The 25,907-nt window shown below is 38.5% G+C and overlaps 1 protein-coding gene across 1 annotated transcript in view; it reads left to right on the top strand.

The window, feature by feature from the left end:
• The window catches only part of LOC148822858 (myelin basic protein-like), a 67,559-nt gene that overhangs the window by 19,428 nt on the left and 22,224 nt on the right, over positions 1-25,907 (top strand). The window contains exons 2-3 of the mRNA XM_088929116.1: positions 2,576-2,639; positions 19,333-19,402. Of these exons, the coding sequence (XP_088785242.1) occupies positions 2,589-2,639; positions 19,333-19,402 (121 nt within the window). The 5' untranslated portion in view covers positions 2,576-2,588. The remainder of the gene's footprint in view (positions 1-2,575; positions 2,640-19,332; positions 19,403-25,907) is intronic.

The raw sequence follows: 25,907 nt of genomic DNA, 5'->3' as shown, positions 1-25,907 counted from the left end.
AATGTGAAGCTGTTTTTTTACAGTCCAACAAAAATTGTCGTGCAGCCTTTTTTTATGATGCATGTTTTCTAGCTTGCAGGACAACATCTGACAATTACATTAACGAGCTACCATTGTCTGCAGTGCAGTTCTTCAGCTGAAGCGTGTGCTTAAAGAGTGGGTTGTTTAAACCCGAAAGGAGTCTTGTTTTTCTTTTCAAGTCCTGTAATCAGTTTTGTCAGCAGCGTGATGTTTTTTCTTATGAACCTTGTGGATCAGCACGTGATGTAATAAGCAATGAACAGACCCCCGGATGTAACATGCCACCTCTTTTTACATGAAAGCAATGTTTTACTCTGAAGGAGGGGGTTTATTTTGTCAACACACATTGCTTTGCTTCTGAGCCCTTCTGGAGGTCTTATGGGCCCATAACAGCTTTCCTGACTCACAACTGATCAAAACAAACTGTTCTGAAGAGCTAGAGAAAGAGAGCTCAGAACAGAGGATAGACTGTAAGAAATCCCCTGCGATGATGTACATACACCAAACACTGTGTAAAAAAAATTGAGAGATGAATTGCATTTGCTTTTGGATTTTATCTACTGATGAATTTTGCCATGCCTGTTTGTAGCCTGTTTTGATTTTCCCCAACTTCCTATTGTAGTGCAGAAGAACTGTGCTATTATAGAGGACATACCTGGAGTTAGTTGTGATCAAATTGTTATGGTACAAATCATAATTAGCCTCTCCACTACAAGCTCGTGTTTTACACTGTGCAGTGCTCTATATAAATAGGTTGTGTTGGTCCCACACAAAACCATGTGTGCCTGGACTGTAATAGGTAAATGCAGGTGTGCAGGGTATATCTGTTATACGTGCTGATGGCGACCTGCTAATGTGTGATAAGGGCTTAATGGGGATCATGGATGATTTGAAGTAAATGTTTCTGTGTCCTTACATCCTGCATCACTGAAGCTTATCCTGCCTGCAGTGTGGCTTATCAGTTAGTAAGATGGATGTACCAGCTGCTAGGGTATAAGAGGTGTGGAGGAAAGGAAGGAGCTAAAAAAACAACCTGTAAGAAACAGAATAGTGAATTGTGCAGCCTTTACAATACCACTTCAGAAATGCATCATGGGAGATACAGTATGGCTGCTATAGCTATACCTGGGCACTATAATGAAGCTGTAATGGCTTTGGCACATCTGTCCAAAGAAGGGAGGGGGGAAGGTTCAGGTCTCTCAAGAGTTCTAGACTCATGAGATTCAGCCTCATGATTTAGAAATATAAAAACACGTTTGGAAATGTATCGGACAAATAAAAGGGCAGATTTGTATAGCACTAATCTGAAGGGTTTAGAAGCATTTTTTTATGCAAAAGAAAGTAGATGGCACTCTCCACCCTCCCTCTGGAACAATTTCCAAACCGCTGACCCAGCATGGTGACCAGGACTACTGTGCAATAGGAGGTGCTCTCCCTAGAATTAGATGTCAGGACCCCAGATCAGCTTAGGGTCATTGAAGGTCCCATGGCACCGGTTTCTTTAATGCCTTAAATGTGGTGGCACTAAGGGTGTTAACCCTGATATTCTTGGTCGAATTTAGCCAAGACATAACCACTGAATTGAGGCATGTAGCTCATAGTAAAAGACTGAACACTCTGGCCCGTGTTTTTTTCCCTTTTTTCTATTACCTGCTGTGTAGTGGTGCTGCTGGTATAGAATGGCTGGTTGTGGACGAAGTGGCAACCTCACTTTTTTTGTAAAACACATTTGGATCTTTCTAGGATTGGTGCTGGAAGGATGTGGGAGGATTAATTAAGGTTCTGTTCTAAAATGCTCTGCAGAACAAATATAAGTGCTCCTTAAGAGAAGTAATGTATCTGATGTGAACCATTTGTGCTCAGAAATGCAGGAAATGCAAATATTGCTGAATCCCATATGGCCGTTGGGTAGCATCAGATAACAGAAGTCTTATTTTAATTTGTTGGTTTGAAAGCCCACTTTACAACTCTGAAAGATGGGGACTGGCTAATTAAATTTTTGGAGCAGTTCATCCCATTTTTTTTCTTTCAGCAGAGCTGTGGTAGAGTAGTTCATAAAAAAGCTTGAGCTGTAACTCAGCACTGTTTTCAGACTGTCATGCCTTGTTTTAGTTGTAATCTTATGTAGGTTAGGCATTCTCACTTCTTGCGTTGCAAAAATGCTTTCAACTCATTTAGTAATAACATTTAAAACCATTCCAGAACTGGAGTTCCTTAATGTTCATTTAATTCTTATGTTTGAATGTGCATTCTCTTTTATAGCGTTAAAACCTGATAAGTGGTAATCTTTAATTCCCCATTCATTATACAAACATGCCCTCTGAACCCCAAAACCGTATTAAATTAACAGGTCTGTTCAAAATCTATCTGGAGTCTTTGCTGTAGTTTAAGGAGCAACAGTCTGGGTAAAACCAAATTATAGTCAGCAGAGCTGGGAAAGAATGTGATTGTGATTGTATTTTTGTTAATCATCCATCTTTAAAAAGTTTTGATATACTGATTCCCTTTGAAAATGGAATATGACAATGATTTAATATTATCCTGTTTCTTGCAGCTTCAGTTCAAGCATGGGTAACCATGTAGCAAAGCGTGAGCCTCAACCTGCAATGACTGGACAGGTAAGAACCTTTTCAGTTGTTAACTGTCTGAGGGGAGCTATGAAGCACTGGAGACCTCAGGGGACAAAAGGCTCTTGTTTATTGTACAGTTATTTTACATTACTGCTAAAATATGTGAAGAATAGATTGGTTATTGCCCTTAGCCTGTAGGAAATAGTGGTGTGTGCTGGGGAAAAGAAATCCTGCACCACTGAAATTTAAACCAGTAAGAAACAGATTGTCCTCAAAATAATTGGGAAATTCTGTCCATTTAAAAAAAATTGTCCTTGAATGCTAGGAGACCTACCAGATGTTTTTAGGGTTCTGAAAGCCAAGAAGTCCTTAAACATAAGAATTCATAGCCCAAAGAAAAAGATATCGAGCAAACGTTATGCGTGTGATTTTGGAAGTTACTTTAATCAAAGTAACTTCCCGTAAACATTGTGCTGTGGTGTGAATGACATCTTTGATAGCTCTTTAACACTGGGCTGAGTTGACTAACCAATAGATTGTTTACTGATTTATGCTGTACATGACTAAGGGTTTGAAATTATGCAGAGAAAGATTAAATTTCTTTAATCCCAGTTTTGTTATAATCTAGATTGTCTTGTGCCCTGTGAAATATAAATAGCCTTAGCAATGAAAATTGGCAAATCCTCTATAAATCCCTGATTAATTCCAGACTTAAGGCTGTCTTGGAAATCTCATACAATGGGACAGTAGCTGGTGTTTAAAAGATTTATTAGGAGCAGAAATGCTCAGTGCTACAGTTTTATCAGCAATGCAGTATTGTAGTGGATTCAGGATACATTTTTGTATAAAATACAGAAACTTGTTCTACTAAGTTCTTTACTTTAATCCTTTTTAAAATTGTTGTTTCCATTTCAAGGAAAATAATTTCTGAGAACTCTCCTTTGCTATCAATACTAAATTCAAAGCTCTATAGTCCTTTTCCTCCCAGATTTTAGGTATACCAGATTGCTTCTGATCACTGGGGTTAACACCCCAATTTACATTCCATGCCGTGGGATTTTTAATAACCAGCAGTTAGGATCTCGGTTTACAATTCTGCCAATAATTACCTTACTGGGGCATTTGTTTTGAAATGGATCAAGTACAATAGTACAGACTTGTAGCTTTTAATTGGAATTTTCCTCAACTAAACTTGTACAGACGGTAAAGTGTGGTATAAATATTTCCAAATTTTCCAGTGCGATAATACATGAATTGCACACTTTACACTGAAAAGACTAGAGGCTGAGGAAATTTGGCTGTGATTGATAGAGTGAAGATGTCTCGCTTTTCAAGGGAACATTTGTTTTTTCCAGGAACTCTTGATTTAGAATTATATTTCCTAACCACGTGTGACTGTTTTTCTTGGTAACCATTCTACCAAAAGGGGTACTGCTTACTCTGTTACTTGTTCTGTGTGACCTCAGTTGAAGTTTCCCCTTGTGAGCCAACTGTATGGTACATGAAATAAGGTGAATGAACAGCTGATTTTAGTTCTTGTTCTCCCCCATTGAGCTCTTCTATGAAATTGTCTTGTGTAATAAGGTGTTCTGGTTGACAAAAGACCAAATAATTCAATGGAATGCTATAGCTTTTGGTAAAATGGACTATATTTAACAAGTTAATGAAAGATCCTTTTAAGATGTAAATTATTTAAATTGGATTTCATATTTGCTGCTATGGTTGGTTTCGACTGCTTCCCTGCATTGAGGACTGACCTGAGAGAATCCACTGTACCTGTGTTTTGGGCTATCTGGCCTTGTGCAGTTTCTGATAAGCAGATATTCAAACAGAAGCTAAGTTGCGCTACGGTAGACCATTGTACGCAGTTTGATAGTTTATCGGCCATGGGCGCAGTATTGTTCACAAGTGAGTCCAGTCTTGCCTGTGCCAGGAGCAAGTCTGCACTTCTGTGTTGGCTGCTGGAGATATATGCTCTTGAAACCGTGTAGGAATAATCATTTCTGATTTGTTGTTTAGGTCGGTCATTTTGCCATTTTTTCCCTCTCCCATGAAAGAGTTTTTGGGGCTGGTGATTGCACAAACAGTCCCGATAATAACTTGCAGGGAAATAGGAGTTTTATAAGCACAGGCATGAAATGCATACTGGTGTGTGCGTGTTGTCATTAAGCCTACTTTCACCTCCATTTGTTTTACAAAGTGCCTCATTTTTCATAGAAAGGGTGACTTATTCAGAAAAAAGACTGATCTACCCGTTTCTCGGCTTGTGTTAGAAGCAGGATGTGAGAGGCAGCATGGTTACAGATGGGTTCATTTTCTCAGCTTGAGTGCTTAAGGCTGATTGACGTGTTTGTTTTTCACATTTCCAGTCCTTATTACAGAGGCAGCTTAGCACATGGCAAACAACTACCTGTGCAAATAATGGAACACAGCGCTGTGGATCACAGACTAACCTCAGGAAACATCTGCTCATCAATTTATCATTAGAAACAAATTTTCTGTGTCTCGTTACGGACGAGAGCACAGCTAGATGTACAAAAAGCATTGCAACCTCAAATGCAAAGAATAAAAGTGAAAATCGCCGACAATTTCTCCGAGAGGATTAAATTGAACCTTTTGTGATGCACAGGGAGGTGCTATGTATGCACTCTTGGCGAGATGGTGATCCTCTGTGGCCTCAAGACATCAATTAAAAAAATTGCGAAAAGTAATTTTAGAATGTTGTGTTGATGCCAATTCATTCTCTGTGAAAATAAGCAAAAATAAGGGAAAATAATTCAAGGCCATAAAATCTAAATAAATACAGTATACTGATTTGGGGTTATTAGGTTTGAAATTAACTTTATTCATGGCAAGTAATAACTTCACATCCAGATTTTCCATTTTAAAATGACTATAATTTTTGCAGTTTTTCAAGGTATTATTATGCTTATCTTGCACTGACATTGCCTTAGATATGCTACTTAATTATAACTATGAAGTAACAGGTTTTTAACTGTGATTTTACATTGGCTCTTTTTGCCCCAAATGTTTTTTAGGGCTTAATTGGACAAAATTTCAAAGGTGGTTTAGCTTCCCAGCTGTAATAGGTCTCAACCGGGAGTAATTGCATGAAGCTCTGCTCATTCTGCTGGCCTACCTCCCATTTGCTTGATGTTGCTCTATTCCACACCTTGGATGCTAGGGATCAGGAACATCCAGAACATGCAAGCAGAAATATGTCATTAAAATTCCTTTCAAAAAATGCAATTTGGGCTCGCAGGGGAGCCAGAGCCTATCCTAGCAAGCAATGGGTGCAAGGCAGAATACACACTTAATGAGACGCCAGTCCATTGCAGCACACATGCAGAGACAAATACAAACATACGCACGCACACACACACACCTGGGCCAGTTTTTGCAGAAGCAGATTATCCTACCAGTATGTCTTCAGACTGTGGGAAGAAACCGTCTAAGTTTTCTAAGTTTTCACTTAGTGAAAACCCACTCAAACACGGGAAGAACATACAGACTCCACACAGATAGCTCCTCAGGTCTGGAATTGAACCCAGGGTCTCGGTGCTGTGAGTCTGCAATGCTAAATACTGTGCCACCGTGCCACCACTTGCTTGTTTATATTAATATAAACTTTTTTAGGAGAAGATGTGTCGTGTGTCCGTGTTAAACGCTGGGTTTAAGTTGCAGTTATTATATACTGTAGTATTCCAAGAATTGGAAAATATCTTGCTTCATAGGGGCCCTTTACATTTCTGGTTGTTGTCATTGTACAGATGTTAAGTGTTCTGTAACACGACAACCCATTCTTGCAAATGTCAAGAACTCCGGTGCACTGCATTCAGGAGCCTTGGTTTTGAACCATTTTTATGGTCTACTACTCGCGCCTTTTGGGTTTTCTTTAGCTCAGCCTGATGAAGCTCTCCGAGCTCAGAACTTCAGTAATTGTGTCGACATCCAAGAAGCATTTTTAAAAATAATTACATTGATTTTGAGGGCACCCATGATGCAGTGGAACAGTGGCAGAATTGTGTGAATTAGCAAGAGCAAGGCAGAATCTAAACTGTGAAGCATATTTAAATAATTCATATTTTTAATTGACTGTACTTACCGCCTGAAATTAGTCATTAGTGACCGATCTTTTCTAAAACTTTAGTCAGTGGAGAACTTCATTAGTCATTATGTACATTGGGTGAGAAAGTCCTAACCTTCCAGTATGATGCATGTCTTGTTCCAGATTACTTCAATTATGTCTCAGTTGAATTGTTGTCCTACCATCACTTATGTATTGCTCACTGTGCAAGTCATGCCTGTAGCTCCAGTTTATTTAACAGGTCTTCCCATTTGTTTTTCTCAAATGAACAAGAACACAATGAGCACAAATACAAAATCCCACTACAGAACAGGATTTTAAACTACAAAAAGGGGTAAAAAGTGGATGATTAAGCTTTTGACAATTTAAGGAATAAGGTTTTAAATAATGTCACAGATATAATTACTGCCATTAATGGTTTTCGATTTCACATTCAGTGTGAATACTTCCAATTTTATGTATATTGATGATTTGTAGTTCTGTAGTTACGTTTGAATGTAAATGAGGATTGTAGAAGTGTATTGCACTTTATATTATTTATTTTCCTTTATTTTTTAGTTTGTATATTGTAGATTGAGATTATAGACACAGCACCCAAATCGGCAGTTGTCTGCATTGACATGCCTACATGGATTCTGAAACATAAAACGGAAGTACATCATCATCTTATTTGAATTTTTGAATTTGAAGCCTTGTTTAAAAAATTGTCTCCATAAAGTGGTTGCTAAGATGGATCTTTTGTCATTGCCAGAGCCTTCAGCCTCAACACCAGGTTTAATCTGAAATAATAACTTTTTTCTGTCTTGTAGATGTATGATTTGTGTTATGGATACTTCTATCCTGCTGTATTACAATATTAGGTCATCTTGTGAATATGCACAATCTGGTCTAGTTATGTAGCCTGCATGTCGTGTCATTTTAAGTTTTCATACCTAGAGTGGGAACAAGGGGAATAGCTTATGAATGTAAGCTAGAGGTTTTAATTTTCTGGGGGAGGCATCTAAAATGGACTTTTAATGCCTCTGAAAAATGCTGAGGATTTCAGCATTTTCATTGGCACCTTGAACACGTTTCTTTTGTATTGTATGACCTACCCATGGGCATGTTGCAGCAGGAATCTTTAAAATAGGTGGGTCCAGGCCAACAAACAGACACAAAGCTGTAAGGGTCAATTTATTTTTACAGTGCAGGGAACTCAAAATGCCACAACCAAAACAAAAGCCTAAGCTCTTCTTTGGGCTTGTAACTAAACATCTTCCTCAAGTCCCATTCTATTATGGCTGAGTAGCCATACTGCTTTTTGGCCTCCAAACAAGCAATCAAGGCTCTTCTGGATTCTTTTTAAAACAAAAGAGTCTTTCTCTCAGATTCTTCACAAAGTTTCTTAAACTCACAGATTCTCTGTTTAGGTCACTGGTCAGCTCTCCCTTTGGCGAGTGGTATATACAGTGGTTCTGCCTTCAGCCGGTCACCCCCAGTGACCGACACCAAAAGCTTCATCTTCCTGTTTTTTTCAGAGTCAACTGGCCAGTTGGCTTCCTGCAGCTGGTCATGTGACTATGAGCAGGAGCTTGCAGTGGAATCCTAGGGAATGTTTTTTCCTTACAGTTTCCAGAAAGGATGCAACAGATGATGGTTTTTGTCTATGATCTTTTCTTTTTGCTGCATACAGTATATTCCAAGTATGCACCACATACAATGCTGTTAACATTTTTTTGCTGGAATTTACCTTTTTGAACTTCTTCAACATTTTCACAAATGCCAGCACCTTCTCTTAACCACAGGTTGAATCCTACATTCTAGCTTTACTTTGGCCTTTAACTGGCCTTCTAGTTCTCCATCCAATATGGAGTTTTATGTGAATATTGTATTTCCTAATCCTTTCTCTGCTTGTTCAATGATGCAGTAAAAAATCCCAAGATTTCAGGAGCTTCAGTACAGGTAATGCTCAGAAAGTACAGGGATACTAGGTGTACCTGTATATGCTGAGGATGAAGACTTTGTTGTGAACCTTGATGTCTTTAAACTGAAGATACTCCATTTAATCCATCTGTACTAAATTAACTAATAACCTTTTAGGGTGCAGATAGGATAACAAAAATTACTCCCTCTTCAGTCAACGGGTCTGATACCTTCAGCAAAGGACGGGTGTATGCTATAAAGAGATAACAATTAACTGAAGTATGCAGCTTATGAACTCCAGTCTTAATATTTTGGATCCCTAATTACCACACTGTTTCTGAATGTTACTCTGCCCTACTAAATAAATCCACCATTGTCCACTGAGATTTAAGTTATTTCAGTGCCTGTGAATTTTTTTTCCTTTTGCAGCTGTTGAACTGCTTTTAGTCTATGAGCACTAATGAAAGGTTTGCAAACAGCTCTCAACTCCTAGTCCAGGTTCTGAAGCTCGCCTTTGACTTTTCACTGAAAATAATACCTTTCCTTTAGACAGGGTAGTGTTTTGAATAAGTCGTTGACCTATATATAGGTTCCTCTTAATAGTGTTTTCTGTAAGATCTGCAGGTGCTGATGTAGCTCTGAAAAAATTCTAAAGGATTTGTTTCTTTTGAAGCCAGATGTCTTCTATCATTGCACTGACAGTCATCCACACAACAGGTGACCAGTCTTTCTAACCGTGACTAGATATTGAGAAGAGGCAGACATTTGGCGATTGATTCTCTCAGGGAAGCAAACATTATGTCATAACGTTTCATATTAACTACCAGATAGACTAGATTTTCCAAAACTGCTCTCCTTTGTAACCTTCACATGTTAGTAAATCCATTACTAACCGGACAAGTTGTTTTGCTTACATTGAATGTGTTGTAGGTTAAATGACACAAAATTGCTCATCTTCTGTTTCAGGGTTGACGGATTATATGGAAACGGGCACTGTAGCAGGCTGTACTTCAAAAGGCTTAATTCACTTTTGCTGATCATTTTAACTTCTGGAGTCAAGTCTACTGAGGGCACTGCTGCTTCGTCCTTTATTAGTCTTGCTCCAGCAGTCTGTTGCCTTAATGGAGTATGACAAAATGACAACAGGCACAATTTGTAGTTAGGAATACACACCTCTGGCCTCTTCCACAGAATCACAGTCTTTGAGCAGCATGTAATACACTATAATGACAATGGATAATCAGGGGCTGCCTTGCTATAGACAATTTGTCACAGCTTGAATGTTGCTACGAAACAATTATTGGCTTAGTTTCAAGTCAGTCCTGGTGCTATTTTCACACATTGTTTTAATTGAGGAACCTGTATATTAGCTCTGGAAAACAGTTTATCTACAAACACCAGCAGGCAGACATGCTGAGGAGGGCAAGGGGCATCTCCTTGTGTATTGCAACAGCTCATCGAATAATGACATGATGACTGTACTTACTCAGTGCTCCCTCTCACTGCAGTTTCCTTGACTGTCTTTCAAGGGAGATAGGTCATATGTCCAGAACCAAGAGGGAGTAGGGCTCCCTCTTCATCATAGACTATGTAATATTCAAGCCATTGAGTGGAAATGTGTCATTTTCATTCTGGCAGCACATCAGAGAGGCAGTCTGACATGTGGAAAGGTAGTCACTGAAACATTTTGCCCCACTTTATGTTAAGAGGAAAATTGGGTTAATTTAATATAACAACTCTGTGTAATTAGCACAAGCACCTTTTGTACTTTATATGAAAAGTTGGCATTCAATATTTGTCATTGCTGTAGTTTTAGTTGATTTAATGGTACAGCAATAAAAACCAATCACAGTTCTTTTGTACTTGGCTCTACTTTTGTTCCTAAGTGCTGTTTCATCCAAAATACAACCATATCCATTTTAATTTGTTCTTTTTTCTGCTACATGTATTTTTTTAATACCCCTGGCTGCAAAATGCATTAAAATATGACCATGTCATTTGTTTTAGATGCTACTTTGTGAACTTAAAAGAAGTGTACAGTCTAATTGTTTATTTAGAATTTATTATTTATGCAATAAAAAAATCTGAGCTGTTCTGATTGATACAGATTGTATGGTACGGAGAGACCAGTGACAGTCTGTTGCAGCATGGGGTTAATTTCATATAGGTTTGCATATCTGCAGTATATGCAATTTTTACAAACTAAAATTAAGGGTTTGGAACAAGGTGTTACAGCACCTTTTGCCTGTGACATTCTCTTTGAGATACTGATGGCACTCTGTGGCAATTACAGCCCCTGTCACTCATGACAGCCCCTGTAACTCATGTCAAACTTTCAAAATGTTTTAGAAGACAAACACTTAAATGCAGTGTACAGTCTTTCAGGTTTATGTAAATCTCCAATTCTGGTTCCTTGCTTTCTGTGAAATACATTTGAAGGAATGTTGCAGCTATCTGAGAGGGTTTTAGCATCTGTTGACTCATGCCCAGCAGCTGTGAAGGACCCAGGTGTTTGAGAATAGTGTTTATCCAAATGTGAAAGAAAAGACCATAAACTTGTATCATTATCTGGATCTTCCCCTTCTACAGAGCAACACTGTTCACCGGGGGGGGGTCAGTGTTTAAAGGGATTCTGGAATACATGCTGTACTCTTGCTGTTTAATTTTCTTTGTTCCTATCAGCACTACAACACACTTCTCAGCCTTCTTAACATAGTTCCTCTTGCAGCGTCATTATTACATTGTGTACGGAAGTAAAAATGTACAACTTTACCCTTGAGCCACCCTCCACAGACAAGTATTGGTTTTAATAGGAAGTTTGTGCTTTACATGTTTCAATTATTTGGATCGGTTTTCTGCCACAAATGCCATGATGTCTTTTGTATGGCCTTGTGGTTTTGGGTTAGGACAGTCTGAGCGCACTGGATGTTTGTCTTCTATAGAGTGTATGCACTTTCAACCATCCCCTTTATGATCTTTACCACTTCTCTGAATGTTGTGAGGCATCTGTTGCTCGATTTGAAATTTTACATGGGCTAGCAAATTGTCACCTTCCTCTTTCTAAATACTGGCTCATGCCAAAAATATGATGAAATGCCACACTAAAGTTTGTCCAGTATGTTTTTGAGGCCTGGGAATCTGTGCGCTCATGACAGTTTTGCAGTTGAATTTCCATTGAAAGATTTTCCTGTCTCTAAAATGGGGTAGTAACCAGTATCAAGACAGGACTGACATGAGCTTTTGTGTGACTTTTTAATTTTGGTACTGTACAAATCAGGTTTGCACTGAGTGGGCAATCACTGTGGGTAACCCTCTGCCCAGGTAAAGTATGACTTGATGTACAGTATGTGTAAATCGACTTGACATGAATCCTCCCACATTACTTATAAAGAAATACATTTTCACAGTGTTATTTCTTGCCTATTGTTTTTGTTTAATTGTCTCGAGTCCAAATTCTGACAAAAATCTAATTACTGCTGTAAATATTGCCTCATTGCTGCTCCTTACTTTCAGACTTGTGTAAATAAGTTTGGAAAGGCACCCTATTTTTCATGGCTTGAGGAATAGTCTTGAGTTACCAGTTTGGTTTTGTCATTGATTGCAAACGTAACGAGGCTTCTGCTTGTAAGGGTTATCAGTGCAATTCCTTGTCAATGTTTTGCAGCTTATATAAAGCTGAATCTACTCATTTACATCTTTGGTCACCTTACAGACTGTTTTTTTAGTGATTGATTCAGAGACCTGGGGCTGCATATTGGTGATCCCACATTCATCACAGGGGAAGGGATGGAGTAAAGATGGAATGTCCAACAAAGCTGTTTACCTTCGGGCACCAGACGTGAACTGTGTCTTGCAGTTGTCAAGCATTTTATCAGCTAGTGCGCTAGAGGCACATCTGGGCTGCCTGAAGCCACTTAAATACTCCTGTTGCTTAGAATCCCTATCCATTTCAGATTTTGTGCTGGTTCTTCTGCAGACAGCGGACGGCACATGAAATTTGTATTAAAACTGCTTATCTTCATACATCTGTCTATGCAGACTCCATTACGTACTTAACATAATGGAGAGAGCCACATGCAACATCAAATACAAAGGTTCTGGCTTATATATGAGAGCCGGCAGCTGCAGTGAGATGAAGTGGTTGTTTTTCTATAAGGGGGAAAATATAAGCCTTGCTGGTGTTCATCTATATCTCTTTGTATCAAGTTGTTATACCTGTGATTGTCACAGCTACATAGGCTGATAATGGGCCTGTATCCCTCATCTCTGGATATTGCAGTTGAATCACCAAAGGCACTTTAGGACACTTAGAATGACAAAGAGCCGACAGTGATATTGGAGAGTGGAGGGGGAAGAGCAGGCATTTGAAAAAACAGGATAACTACAATAGAAGCTGCAGTGGAGATCCACCGATACGTACTGTACACTACCTTTATTAGGATGCAGTCCTTTTCCTTGATGCGATTAAAATGGATTATTTTCTGCACAGATTGATGTCACGCATGGACAAATGCATTAATTCAATCAAGCATTTGACTTCCACAAACCGCAAAAATAGATTGGAAATTGTTCTCTACATCACGTGCCAAGAATGGAAATGGTTTGCAGAAGTATGGAGCTCACTCTGCGTTGCAGCACCTTGAAACTAATTGAGCATCTCCCAACCATTTTAAATAATGTCAGGAAAAATGTTTTCCTTTAAAGACTTGAAGTGACAAATTCAACTTGAATAAAGCTATTGACCAGGATTTAACACCTTTAAAATGTCACCTAAATTGCAACAATAATATTGCCCTGGAAGGTCTTAGCAGTTTCCAATAAGGCCCACAAAAAATTAGCTTGCTTTTTTTACAGTAATTTCAGTGGCTTAAAATAGTTCTGTTCTTTCATCACATTTGAATTGTTCTAGTGTAAAGTCTTTTTTGCAGGTGCCTTTTACTCTTCTGGCTTGCTTTTCAGTTGCTTCCAGGTTGTCACTGTGTTTAATTTAAATAGCTTCCTATAGTGAAATGCCACTTTTTAACGTTTGGTGTCTGTAGTGTTTGTATTTCACCGGAAACTAGCACAACATGCAGAATTCAGTCTTTTCTTGTAGTAAAACCATGCATGTGAAGCATCTTGTTTTTGTATTTTTTGAGGGGTTTAAAACAGCTGTAAGGTTTGTTTTAATAACCACAAACCTGGTTAGATTCTAGCCACCATACAAGACTCACAACAGGTGCCATATTTTCCCCTAAGTCTTAAAACACATGGCAGATATCTTCCCCACTTCTCACACGCCTACTTATCAGTCTGTTTCTCTCCCACTGATGGATCTGTGGGTAGAAGAGTATACTTCACTGTAGCTCAAAAAAGCAGGCTGTCTACTTTTTAGTGCTTTGATGCCAGTTCTGTTCTTTAAACTTAATACCTCTATGGGGAATTCAGAAATTATAATCAAATGAGAAATGCCAAAAGGGGAATGTTCTAATGCATAACAAAAACTGACCAACAATCAGCCAAGCTTTAGGAGAAAAGTGTAGATGCTAAAATGTAATATGACCATTTGAATTAGGGTAAGTCTGACCCTATTATAATGGAATAAACCATTAGAAGCTGGACACTTTATAATCGTGTTATATAGAACAGCTGTTTGTTACAATGTGGTGCAATTTTTTATGTGTTTTCTTGATCATTCTTTTAAAATGGAAAATCAAGGGAGCTTTGGGTTCACACAAGGTGAATATTCTTACCAGAATGCTATGGGGAATGATTTGTGATCTTCAGTCACCAAACCAGGTCAGGTAACAAAAAAACAAAACGAACAAAGCTGAGGCTTCCGTGGTGGTTAACATCTGCGTTCATGAGACTGTAGAAGCTGTGTGTTTTTGGAAGGGTCTTGGAGAGAGACTGGCTTCTGGGAGAGACGTAAGAAAAATCTCAAAAGGTGACTGTGGAAGCTGGTGGGCACCCAGTGTATTTAGTGTGGAAACAGAAAAGGTCTGTTCACTAGCTCAAAGAGGTGCTTAGTCTGGTTTGTTGTGAGTTTGTGTTACTTCTTAAATGTTTAAAATTTGGCTTTTTATAATGACAGTTTGTTTCCGTTTACCTTAATCACCTGGCAGTGTCACACAATCTTTAGCACTTTAATAGCTTATGTCATCATATCACCGACTAGCTTATGTGTAGAACCAATCAGCAAAGCTGGAACCCAACAAATCAGTTGACCAGAACCAATAATATCATATGGATGCATTTAATTTGGCCGGTTGCAAAGTACAGATTAAATTACAGATCTCGGCTGATTAAGTATTGCTTTTCAGATTTCCTGGAAATGATCCTCTGGTTTCTCATTGCACCCCCTTACATCCAATTCTACAGATCTATAGTGCATTAAGGACCCTGTCCTTTACATTGTGTTGACCCCTGGGCATACTTCTGTTTCAGCTGTCATTCGTAAAGAAAGCAAGACAGACCTGTATCAGATATCATCCAACAGAGAAACCAGTCACCCCTTTCCTCATTGCTTCTCTCTTCAATTTTTGTTTATGGCAAGCACAAGAATAGGATGCCAGGCTAACACCCCCAGTCTTTTTGACAAATGCCCTGGGATTTTTAATGACGACAGGGAGTCAGGACTTTGGTTTTACATCTCATCTGTAGGATGGCTCTTTTTTTACAGTATGGTATCCCTGTCACTGTACAGGGAAATTAGGATCAAACAGACAGCAGGGTGAGTGCCCCCTACTGGCCCCACTAACACCCTCTTTCAGCAGCAACCTTATTTTTTCTGAATCCAGGTACTAACCAGGTGTTACGTCCCAGTGTGTGTTCTGTGTGTGTTTTTCTGTTATGTCCACACTGCGGACCCTTGATTGTTCTCCCTTCCCCATTGGCCCACCATTACACCACACTCTCAGTATGACATCATCATCAATCAGCCTCTCACCCAATCAGAGTGCATCTTATTCAGTATATAACCTGGAGGTTTTCAGCAAGGAGAGGCCTTTTGTTTGACTTCGGTCCCGTTTGGTTATCGCTTCGCTTCGCTTCGCTTCGCTTCTGGTTATTGCTTCGGCTTTGTTTGTTGGTTTGTTTTGCTTTGTGTGTGTGTATTTTCGTATAGCTTCGGCTTTGTTGTTTTGTTGGTTTTTTGTTAGTTTCTTTGTAGTTTCGTTTGTTTATGTGTTCATCCTTGTTTTGCCATTACCTTGCCCCAGTGTTACATGTTCAACTTTTGTGTTCTTTTGTACCCTGCTCCTGTTTATTACTCTTGTTTTCCCTTATTTGTCTTCCTGGTTCACTTGTGTTTTTGTGTGAACTTTTGTATATAAGGTTAGTTTAGGTTGTTGGGTACACTTACACACTTAGTTGATTTTGTATTAGTACACTAGACTAGTACGGGTGAGTGCCATTTGTCTTGTGTGGTTTTGGGTAGTCAGTGCAGGTTAGCTAGGGTGTTGAAGACGCCGAAGACCGTGTGTTTCGGGTTTTCTTTTGTAGTCAGATTAGCTTTCCCTCACTGTCCTAGCCAGCTCCATTTTGTTTGTTATTTTCTTTCCTTTGGCACCACTCTAGTTCCTTAAGCTTGTTATCACGCTTCCTAGTCCCTCACCAAAACCCCCCTGCTTCCAAAAGAATTATCCTAAATGTTACACCCCTTTTCCCCTAGACACTTGGGGTCGTAACACCAGGGCTCACACCCACTTAGCTTTTGTGGGTTGCCAGTTGAGTTGTACGGTGATATTTAGGTGCCTGTTTAGAACTTGACTCACTTCATTTTGTAATACACCCGAGATGTCCAGAAATAAGGCCAGTAATATCAAATCATCTGTGATGCAAAAATAGTTTGCTAGTTAATCTTTTTCTAAAACTGAGTAAAGCTATTTGTGTGCATGTCCTTCATTCATTTATCAAATCTCTAAATATTTGAGAATGGCATGTTAAATGTTACAGCAATATTAAACAGCTGTGCTTGAAAGTATATATTTATAATTAAAGTATTTTTCCCCTCTTTTGGCCTGCCTAGGCATAGTAATGTCATTTTGTTTGTCTTTTTTTTTCCTGTGGCTGATTTTGACATGATTTCTTCTCTACTAGATGATGGCAGAACCTTCATCTAATCTTGTAACCTTAAATGGATATTAAACCTGTGAGGGTTGAGTTAACAGCTTAGCAAGGGCATTCAACTCTTTGGCACTTCTTCAGTCATTAAAAATGAAATCAAGGTAGAACAATTTCTGCATATGCTAATGTGCTTTGTTAAGCTTAAAATGAGATTTGAATTACCATTTAAGTAATTGCTCAAGATACAAGATAAGCTTCTACTGTCCGTTACCGATGTTGAGAAAAGTCCAAGTGAAAATAGGATTAGTAACTGTAAGGCAAAGATCAGACACATTACATATGAGCAGTGGTATAGGAAATAGTCTAAAATGCAGGTGGTAAATCTCATTTTAGCAGCCACCTCAAATAGAGGTGGCATCAGCAGTAGTAGAATGTTCAAGCCTGTGAAAGCAGGAGTGGGTGTAGTTGTCATTGCTGCAGGAGGTGAGGTCAGCAACTCTTTATTAATCTCTTGTTTTGTTGCAAAGAATAACATGAATGTGTTATGCTGTTAAGTCGAAGGAAGAAAAGCAGATTTAACATATTGTTGATGGGGGAACTGTAGGATGACTGTTACCTCTCAATACAATAGAAATAAGACAACGATCCTGTACAGAAGGTCAGCTGTTTAAGCCTGTAGGTGGTCACTCTGGTGTTCCTCCACAAACCTTCAAGATGTTGTTTTTTTTCACCACAGCCTATTTCATACATCCCTAAAGGATGTTCTAATGTCCCCTGATAAATAAAGTACAAGAGAAAGCTTGGAATCGAATATTAAAAAGCCCTTTGAATTTGTGTGAATTTATTATAGCCTTTGTCGTTTGGCCTCCATTGACAAATCTGCTTCTGTGGCTGCAATTAGATAAAAATAAAAATGTTTAGAAAATGATGAATGAGACTTCCTCTAGTTTAACACAGTGACCCCATTGCAGTAAATGCAAGGAGCACTCTGTCATGAATATGTGCAATAATGACAAAGCACGACAACTGAAATGAAATAAAATCCCTAAAGAGTATCACATGATGACTTCAATTGCTGGTTATCCCTTTTCCACATCTAGAAAATAGAATATATTTATCTTAAATTGTGATACAAACTACCCGTTATTGTATACATGTGCATAGTGTACTTACTGTGTCTATATTAATATTATGTTGAAATAGTATTAAAATCATAAAACTATCTGTTGCAATTACAAGTTGGTCAGCTTTTGGTTTGTTGACTGAAAAAGAAAAGAAATGATTTCGCCAGAATGTTTAGGCCAAAGCCTGGAAAGTTAAGCCGCAGTATTTCTGGACAATAAAGTCTGAGATAGTGAAGATGTTGGCACTATTCCTGACTCCTGCTTCATGTTTGTGTTGATAGCTGCAAGCTTGATGGAGCACAAAATCATGTGCTAAGCAGTACATGCACCTTGAAATATCAGATAGTCAAATGAGAAAGTTTTGACAAGCACTAGTGACTTCATTCTGACATGTAACGATATGTAAAGATATGCAACGCTTGGCCTGTGGGATGTTCGACGTGCAGATAAAGCATTCTGCCTAGACAAGAGTTTGCTGACTCAGTCCCAGGTGGCAACAACAGTCCAGTTTTCCTATTTCGCCAGAGACTTGCTCCCACCTGTAGCCTGATCCCAGAAGTTGGGCAGGGTTGAGTTTAGTCTGTACGGAGATAGAAGAATTGAAAGGAAAATTTAGGTTGCTGTTATGCATGGTGGGCCAATAAATGATGCTCTTTTCTCTGGAGCAGAATTTTATTTTCACACTCATGTCCCTGTATTGTGATAGGTGGAGATAGATGCGCAGATTCTAATTATTTTGGCATTACAGGTCCCTTGTGACTGGCTGTAAAAGCAGGAGTACTATCCACAGTGTGCTAGCTGAAATTCACTCTGCCATCCTTATTGCCATTCCCTGATTCACTATGTAGTCATTATACTAGTGCATAATGGCTGTCCCACCCCTGGTTGATGATAATCTTATCTTAACCAGTTAACTTGTATTTCATTTTAAATCAAATTTCGCTATCCGGTGAAACACCCCGACATTTTTACAAGCACTGTGTTCTTGGCAGCCTGTTAAAGTAAATATGCATATACATGTCCGCCCTGCCCCTTGCAAACAAAATTTTCATTTAGTTTTACAGATGTGTTCTGGTGAAAACTTTAAAACACATTTGCCTGAGTCACAAGCCAAATATTGAGACACATTGTGCAGTCTTGTCATGTAATGAGGGGGTAACATTGTAGACAGTGTAGCAGTTAGCGATAGCTAGGATTTCTTCCTCTTATAGCTGCTATACGTGTATGATGCTTTTAACTCAATTAATCAATATTATGCTGTGACCTATTTTAATTGTTTTGTTCTTGTTCCTTAAAAGGCTGTTGTATACACATTTGTTGAAGTAGCTAGTGCCATGTGACAGTTTATTCCTTCTGCACTGCAAGTGTAACCATGGTTACTGTAACCCCGAATGTCCAGGGTGGTATAGGTCTAGTAATGCTGGTGAGGCCTTCTCCTTTACTTATTTTAGGCAAAGTAATACATCAATTGAGTTTAATGGCTAAAACATCATGCATTTAAACAGATTGGTTATTTTATTATTTTACTCTATCGATTGTGTTAGTTTTTAATTTTTCTTTAACCTTATGTCTTTTTTTCCAGTCTTCTCCACAAGCTGGACCTAGTCCGTCCTTGACTGAAGCAGAACCCACAGACGATAACGAAGTGTTTGGTATGTGCCACGCCTTGTAACATGGTTTTCTTTACTAGAACTTGTAATTTGCAAACAGCTTTGGGAAGAAGTTGACAATGCTTAAGATCTGAGAAGAGAAACATTGTGCTTCTGAAAGAAATACTTCACCTGTGTTGGTTTCGTTCGTGATTATGTTGCAGACTTGGACAAGTATACAGAATGTGTATTTTCAGATACTGAACTTCCCTTTGGAAAAAGCTATTACTAACACTTTTTTTCAGTCTTAGTTCAGTTTTATCAGCCTGTATTTATTTTTATGCTCATTGGCAGTTTTTGGTAAGCATGCTGGGTATCTGCAGACTCTATTGCAGCAGTGCAGTGTATGTGTGAAGTTCATTAGGAAGGGAAAATTTCAGGCAGTGTTTGTCTGAGTAATTTATATTGCTCTGTATGACAGCTCATCATCCTTCTCTATTCCTAAAGGGAGATGGTTATTTTCACTCTGCATTGTTTTATTTTTAAAAAAATCCACAGTATTAGGTGACTTTTTGCTTTTTGTGAAAAGGCTTGTCAGACCTACAGTGTCTTACTGAAGTTGCAACATCATACCCTTACAATAGCTAGTTTTAGAGTGGACAAATACAAGACGATAAAAAGGTCAGGAAAACTAAATCCTAAAAAAAACATTATGGTGAAAAGAAGCCATTTCACACATAAAGATGGCCAATTTGAGATTGCATATAAAGAATAGGTATAAAAGAATAACTTGTTTCATATACAGTAGTGTCTTTTATGGAACATTATCTAAAATGCTATACAATAAAAAGTAAAAAAAAAAAGGTATATATTGTAAATGGACCTGAACATTAAAGCTCTGTCTAGATTTAAAGGCGAAACCCATGTACGACTCTTTTCACTGGTTTCTTTAGCCCCATTTTGTGTTTGTGCTTTGTGACAGATGGCATTAAGACTTAATCTGCCTGTTTTTATGGCCTGAAGCGCATCAGTTTAGCACTCATCAACGCGTGTTCTATCAGGAGAGGGATGTTCTCTCCTGGTAAAAGTTATATTTCTGGTAAGGCAGCCCACTGGTCTCAGGGCCCCTGGCAGTGCAATTCAAGTCTGTTCTGAGGACCATTTTTCAGATGTTGGCATTCGGCAAAACCAGAATCTACCAGATGAGGGCGTTATCTACTGATGCTCCTCTGCTGATGCGGTAGCTTCATTCCGTGATTGCAACTTCAGTTTACTTATATATTGGCTTTCCGAGCTGGAGAGTGATGGCCAAATAAACTTCCTGGAGCTAAAAAGCTCTGCTCAGACTCTTAGTCCTTTAAACACTGTTTCCCATTATTGTCCAGGCTAAGTCTTTTCAATATAGTTATTCATTTGTCTTTTTAATTTTTTGTTGGTGATTGATCCAAATGACTGCTGGAGGTTATGAGAATTATTTCCTGAAGTAAGGCATTTAGACTATCTGGTAAATTCTTTGTTTGACCCTAGTACCTCTTCTAAGGATGATCTCCCCAGTTCCTGTTGTGTATATATAGCTGGTTTTCATTCCTTCTGGGCCATGGAATTGCTTAGCATGACCAAATCTATTTTTGAAGGTTCTTTCACAGTTTGAGTTCATCTGACATTGGGCTCATAAGCATTAAAAAATGTTTAATAAACCAAATTTTTTTGTAAATGTGAGGTCAGTGATAAAACAGAAATGATGTCCGCAGAACTGTCTGGAAATTATTATTAAGGGATCTCTGTAAGGCATTTTTATATTGGTTAGATTTTTGTTGTTCAGATGTGGAGTATTGTCTATTTACAGAACCAGAACTGGAAACTTTGGCCCCTCCTTCCTTTGTGGCTCCACACAACACTTTTTTTTCGACTGCAGAGATGTTTCGTCTGACTTTGTGACGGAGGCTTAACCTTTCTACACTTATGGGTAGCAAGTCCTATATATCCACAATGAAAATTTATTTAAGCTTTGTTGAGCACCTAGGTGACTTTCAGGAAGATTTTCAAAGCTTATCACTTTGGAGAATTTGCTTTTAATTTGTTGATAGTACTTACCAGTCGATCAAGTGCTGACATTTGAAGTGGTATTTTAAACAAAAATGTTTGTTTCAGATGAGCACAGTTTGGGGTCTTTAAATGTGATTTATCTGGAGATCTAAAACATGGACCTTTGCTTTGAAACAATATGCTTTGGAAATAAATCTCTTTATGTTTGATCGGTATTCCACACAGGTTAGTGAGTAGAATGCGCACAGCTCCCAGTTTTCAAATTTGGTTTCTATACTGTGTACTATAAAGTACAGCATCATGTTTTTCATTTAATTGCTTAAAGCAAGGGGCATTTGATATTCACTACTTGACCTAAAGCACCACAGAGAAACTTTTACCTGTTGACAGCTAACCTGCAATTGATATAAATTAGCCAGACAATGAGATTACATTTCAGATCAACACGGGGTAATAACTAAGGGGACAGATAGCTTTTGGTATTTGTCCCATAGCATTATCCAGTTAGATCTCATTGAATTTAGATCCGTCCTCGAATACACGCAGAGCTAAATGATTTTCATACCATTAGTTAAACCTGATCTGTCTGCCTGCAGTCCTGTTTTTATTTTTTATCTTCTGAGAATTTTTTCATAACTCACAGTACTCTTAACTTTTCATGTGACCGTGAGCTTCTTCTGTTTCTCTTAAAATGGGAACAAACCAAGTCTTTTGAAAAACTGAGCTTCCCGCAAGCTCTCAAATATTTTTACTCTGTAGCACACTTCCTCCAACCATATGAGAAAAGAGGGGTTTTAATTAAACTGTATGAAACAGCCATATAGTTTACCATGTGATGCAACAACATCCCATTTACAATCTTGCTTGACCTCCCATGTAATGTTGTATAAGTTGCTATGAAATATACTTTTGCTATGCAAATGCATGAAACATATTTACTCTGAAATGAAAAGTAGAGTTGAAGCAAATGCCACAAACAGGTGTCTCCTGTTCTTGGTTTTAAATGTGCTTCTGCTGTATTTACAGTAGTTTCCTTTTGTGCCCTGCGCTTCATGTTTCACTTTTGATTCTGAAATCCACATGGCTTACTTTGTCAGTTCCAAAAGATTGTGAGTACTTATATCAAGTTCTTTTCAGTCTTTACAGGACTAAAAAGTTTGTTCCTTCAGCTTGTTAATATAAAGCTTATCGGGCAGTGTATACACACTGTTTATTTTAAATTAGACCACTGTGTAGGGTATCAGAGTATTGCATAGGCCCACATGCCCACCTGGGGATACCTTGCATGCAGAGCATGCTAGCAGTGGGCGTCTCCGTGGGCTCTGAGGTGCCTATGGATCCTGGAAGTTGCTGTGGCTCTTGATGCTGAGGGAGCTCCTAACAATTGGCACAGTCAACACCGATTGTACACTCAGGGAATCCCAACTGCTGTCAGGTAATATCTTAGCCTAGACTAGAACCACCAGGTGTTCTTCAGTGTTTTTTTCCAGTCCTTTGTGGAAAAGGAAGATGTGTTTTTTACCAGCCTAACTCATTGCCTTCTTCAGTGTGTGCACAAGCTGAGGCTTTCACTATGGATGAATGCTAAGTCTTTCACATATGCAAGGCAACTTAATAGTGCACAGTTTTTTTGTCTTCTGTCTTGTCATTTATTCATTTATTGTCTTGTCTAACACCATCAGAGGGGATGGCTGTAAAGCTTGGTAGCTATTTGATGATGATTTCTGCAAAGTACAGAGGTACTGTGGTGAGAGGTTCTTTTTTTCTTGAGAAGCAGTCATTTTGTGTTTTTTTTTTCACATTTGCCAGTTGGAACTGTATAAAGCCAGTGTATTCACTGAAACTGGGAAATCTGTTCAGTGATTCAGAGGAGCCTAGGAGAAGCTGCAGTGTTACATCTCATACAATAACATTGCTTTGTAATGTGACAAATGTATATCATTCTACCCTTGTAAAAATTAAGGGTATTACCACCTACTTATTGTTGTGTTTTATTTCCTAATTAGGACATCACCACCTAAACTCAGTAGTGAAGTCTACAAAATATGCTGTTTGATGAAAGAATTACCAGAGGTTCTCTTGTGTTCGTTTAAAAATAACCCAAGTATAGTGGAAAGGCTGAATGATGCCTAAGCTACAAAAATCTGGTGAAAAATTCACCAAGATATTGAAAGAAAAGGATATTGCTGGATGTGGTTATTCATATGTTGCACAACATGGATCATAATTCATGTTATGGTTGCGCATTAACATAGACAGCCATATCACCCTGCAGCTCACAACTAGCAACCAACAGAAGCTCTGCAGTTGTGAGCCTCTTCAGTACCTGGATGGGAGACCTCCAGGGAAAAACCAAGGTTGCTGCTGGAAGAGGTGTTAGTGAGGCCAGCAGGGGGCACTCACTCTGTGGTCTGTGTGGGTCTTAATGCCCCCGTATAGTGACACTTTACTGTAAAAATGTGCCGTCCTTTGGATGAGACATAAACCAACTCTTTGTGGTCATGAAAAATCCCAGAGTGTTTCTCAAAAAGACTAGGGGTCTAACCCCGGCATCATGGACAAATTTCTCATTGGCCCTTACTAATCATGGCCTCCTAATAATCCCCATCTATCAACTGGCTTCATCACTTTGTTCTTTGCATCATCTTTGTTCCGTTGCATCATCCAGGGCTGCACATTGGTGGTGGTGGTGGAGGGGAGTCCCCATTACCTGTAAAGTGCTTTGAGTGGAGTGTCCTGAAAAGTAATATATACTGTAAGTGTAAGGAATTATTATTAAAAGTAAATGTGTGGCCAACTCATTCAAGTCTGGAATTCAATTTGTATTGCTGATGTAGCCTTTGCAAAAATTGAATTTGCAAGAACCAATTTACCAGAGCCTGAATCTAGTTCTCTGTGACTCTGTATTGGGTAATGGATGGATGGAATTAAATTCTTGAAAATTATATTGGAAGGCATGGCACAACCTTATAGCAAATGAATTAAGTGCACGGCCAAGTCGTAAATAAGATGAAATAACATATAATACTAAATCCCTAACAAAATAATTTTATCTTTAGTTCTTCCATCTCTTCAATACGCCACCTTGACACATGATATTTATATCCAGCGCCCGAGAGGCTATGTATGTCTGCAGCTCATTAATTTCTGGAAGGATACCAAGTATTAAAGTGCAGTTGATGGTCCAGTAGATGGCAATCCATCACCCCTACATGGAAATCTACACCAGTTGCTGTGCTGGGTTGAGGAATCTCTCTTCAGTAGGATGTCCTTCATAAAAAATCAGTTAAGTCAGATGTACAATTTAGTATCCTGTCAGACATATAATTGGGGTAGTATTTATATTGAAATACAGGATAAAGTGCAATCGAGAAATAGAATCCAGTCAAATCCGTTTTGCTTACATGACAGGTGGTCTGTCAGGGCTATTGGTTATGACATACAGGTTCACTGTTAGGAATGAAAATGCCTATGAATATTCCAGCTTTGAATAATATGGAGGAGGAACAAGAATACACAAGGAAATCAACTCCGGTTACTTAAGAATATTAAAACAATGATGACAAAATCCACATCAAAAGGTGAATTTGAAATCGGGGTTCTAGTTGTTTTTTTCCCCCTCAAAGTTAGTTTCAGAGTGCTATAGTGAGGTACACGTTAGAGGTGACTTTCAGAATTGTGAATGAAATTTAAGTTAGAACAGAGTATTTTTTTCTTGTAAGTCAATAAGTAGGATTTTCTAAAAAGGCAGTCATTTGCAAAGGTGCTGCTGCACAAGGCTTATCAGTTGTAAGTCTTTTTACAGTCAGCATTTTTCACATACAGTAGGTGTCCATTGGCTTTTCAGCGCTATACCAGGTAAAATTTGTCCCCACTTTTGAAAGTTTTATGAGTTTTAAGCTTTGGTGAGGAGGAGCTGAGCTAGTCAAACAGAACACCTAATGGGAATTAAATTGACAGTTTTTGTGTGACAAAGAAGAATGGATTTCTTAATGTGCTTTTTGCTTTGGGTCAGTTTTTTTTTAGTCTTAAGGTTTTATAAGAGAAAAGGGTGAATCATTGCATACATTTTTACTCTGAAATGTTTTCAGTGTAGCCATTGTCTAGGCATGGACTAGGATTCTAGTGGGTAGTCAACCTGGTTTTGGAAAGAGGGCTCTTGCTTGGCTTAGAGTTCTTTGAGCAAGCAACACGAGTAATGAATACAAATAATATGATATGATATATTGAGATTTTCAGAAGCCGTAAAAAGGATAATGTTTCTTTAAAACGCTTTGTAATTTAAATAAAATTAATGCATTTATCCACTTTAAGAAGTGGACAATTGGGGTGATAGTTAGTGGAGTACAACAAGGATCTGTATTGGGACCACTCCTTACGTAGTTGATATCAGTATTATAAACTGAGCATGAAATGAAACTTAAAACAGTAACATTCACTGGAAAATTACAAGCTTTTTGTAATGGGCCTGGGTGAGCCAGAGTTCCCAGCCCTCGGTTTCCTCAGAAACCAAGCATATTCC

This window comes from Atractosteus spatula, chromosome 12, assembly GCF_055471065.1.
Source record: "Atractosteus spatula isolate fAtrSpa1 chromosome 12, fAtrSpa1.hap1, whole genome shotgun sequence".
NCBI lineage: Eukaryota > Metazoa > Chordata > Actinopteri > Semionotiformes > Lepisosteidae > Atractosteus > Atractosteus spatula.
Note: the sequence above shows the minus strand (reverse complement) of the source record. Positions and strands in the feature narration are given on the sequence as shown.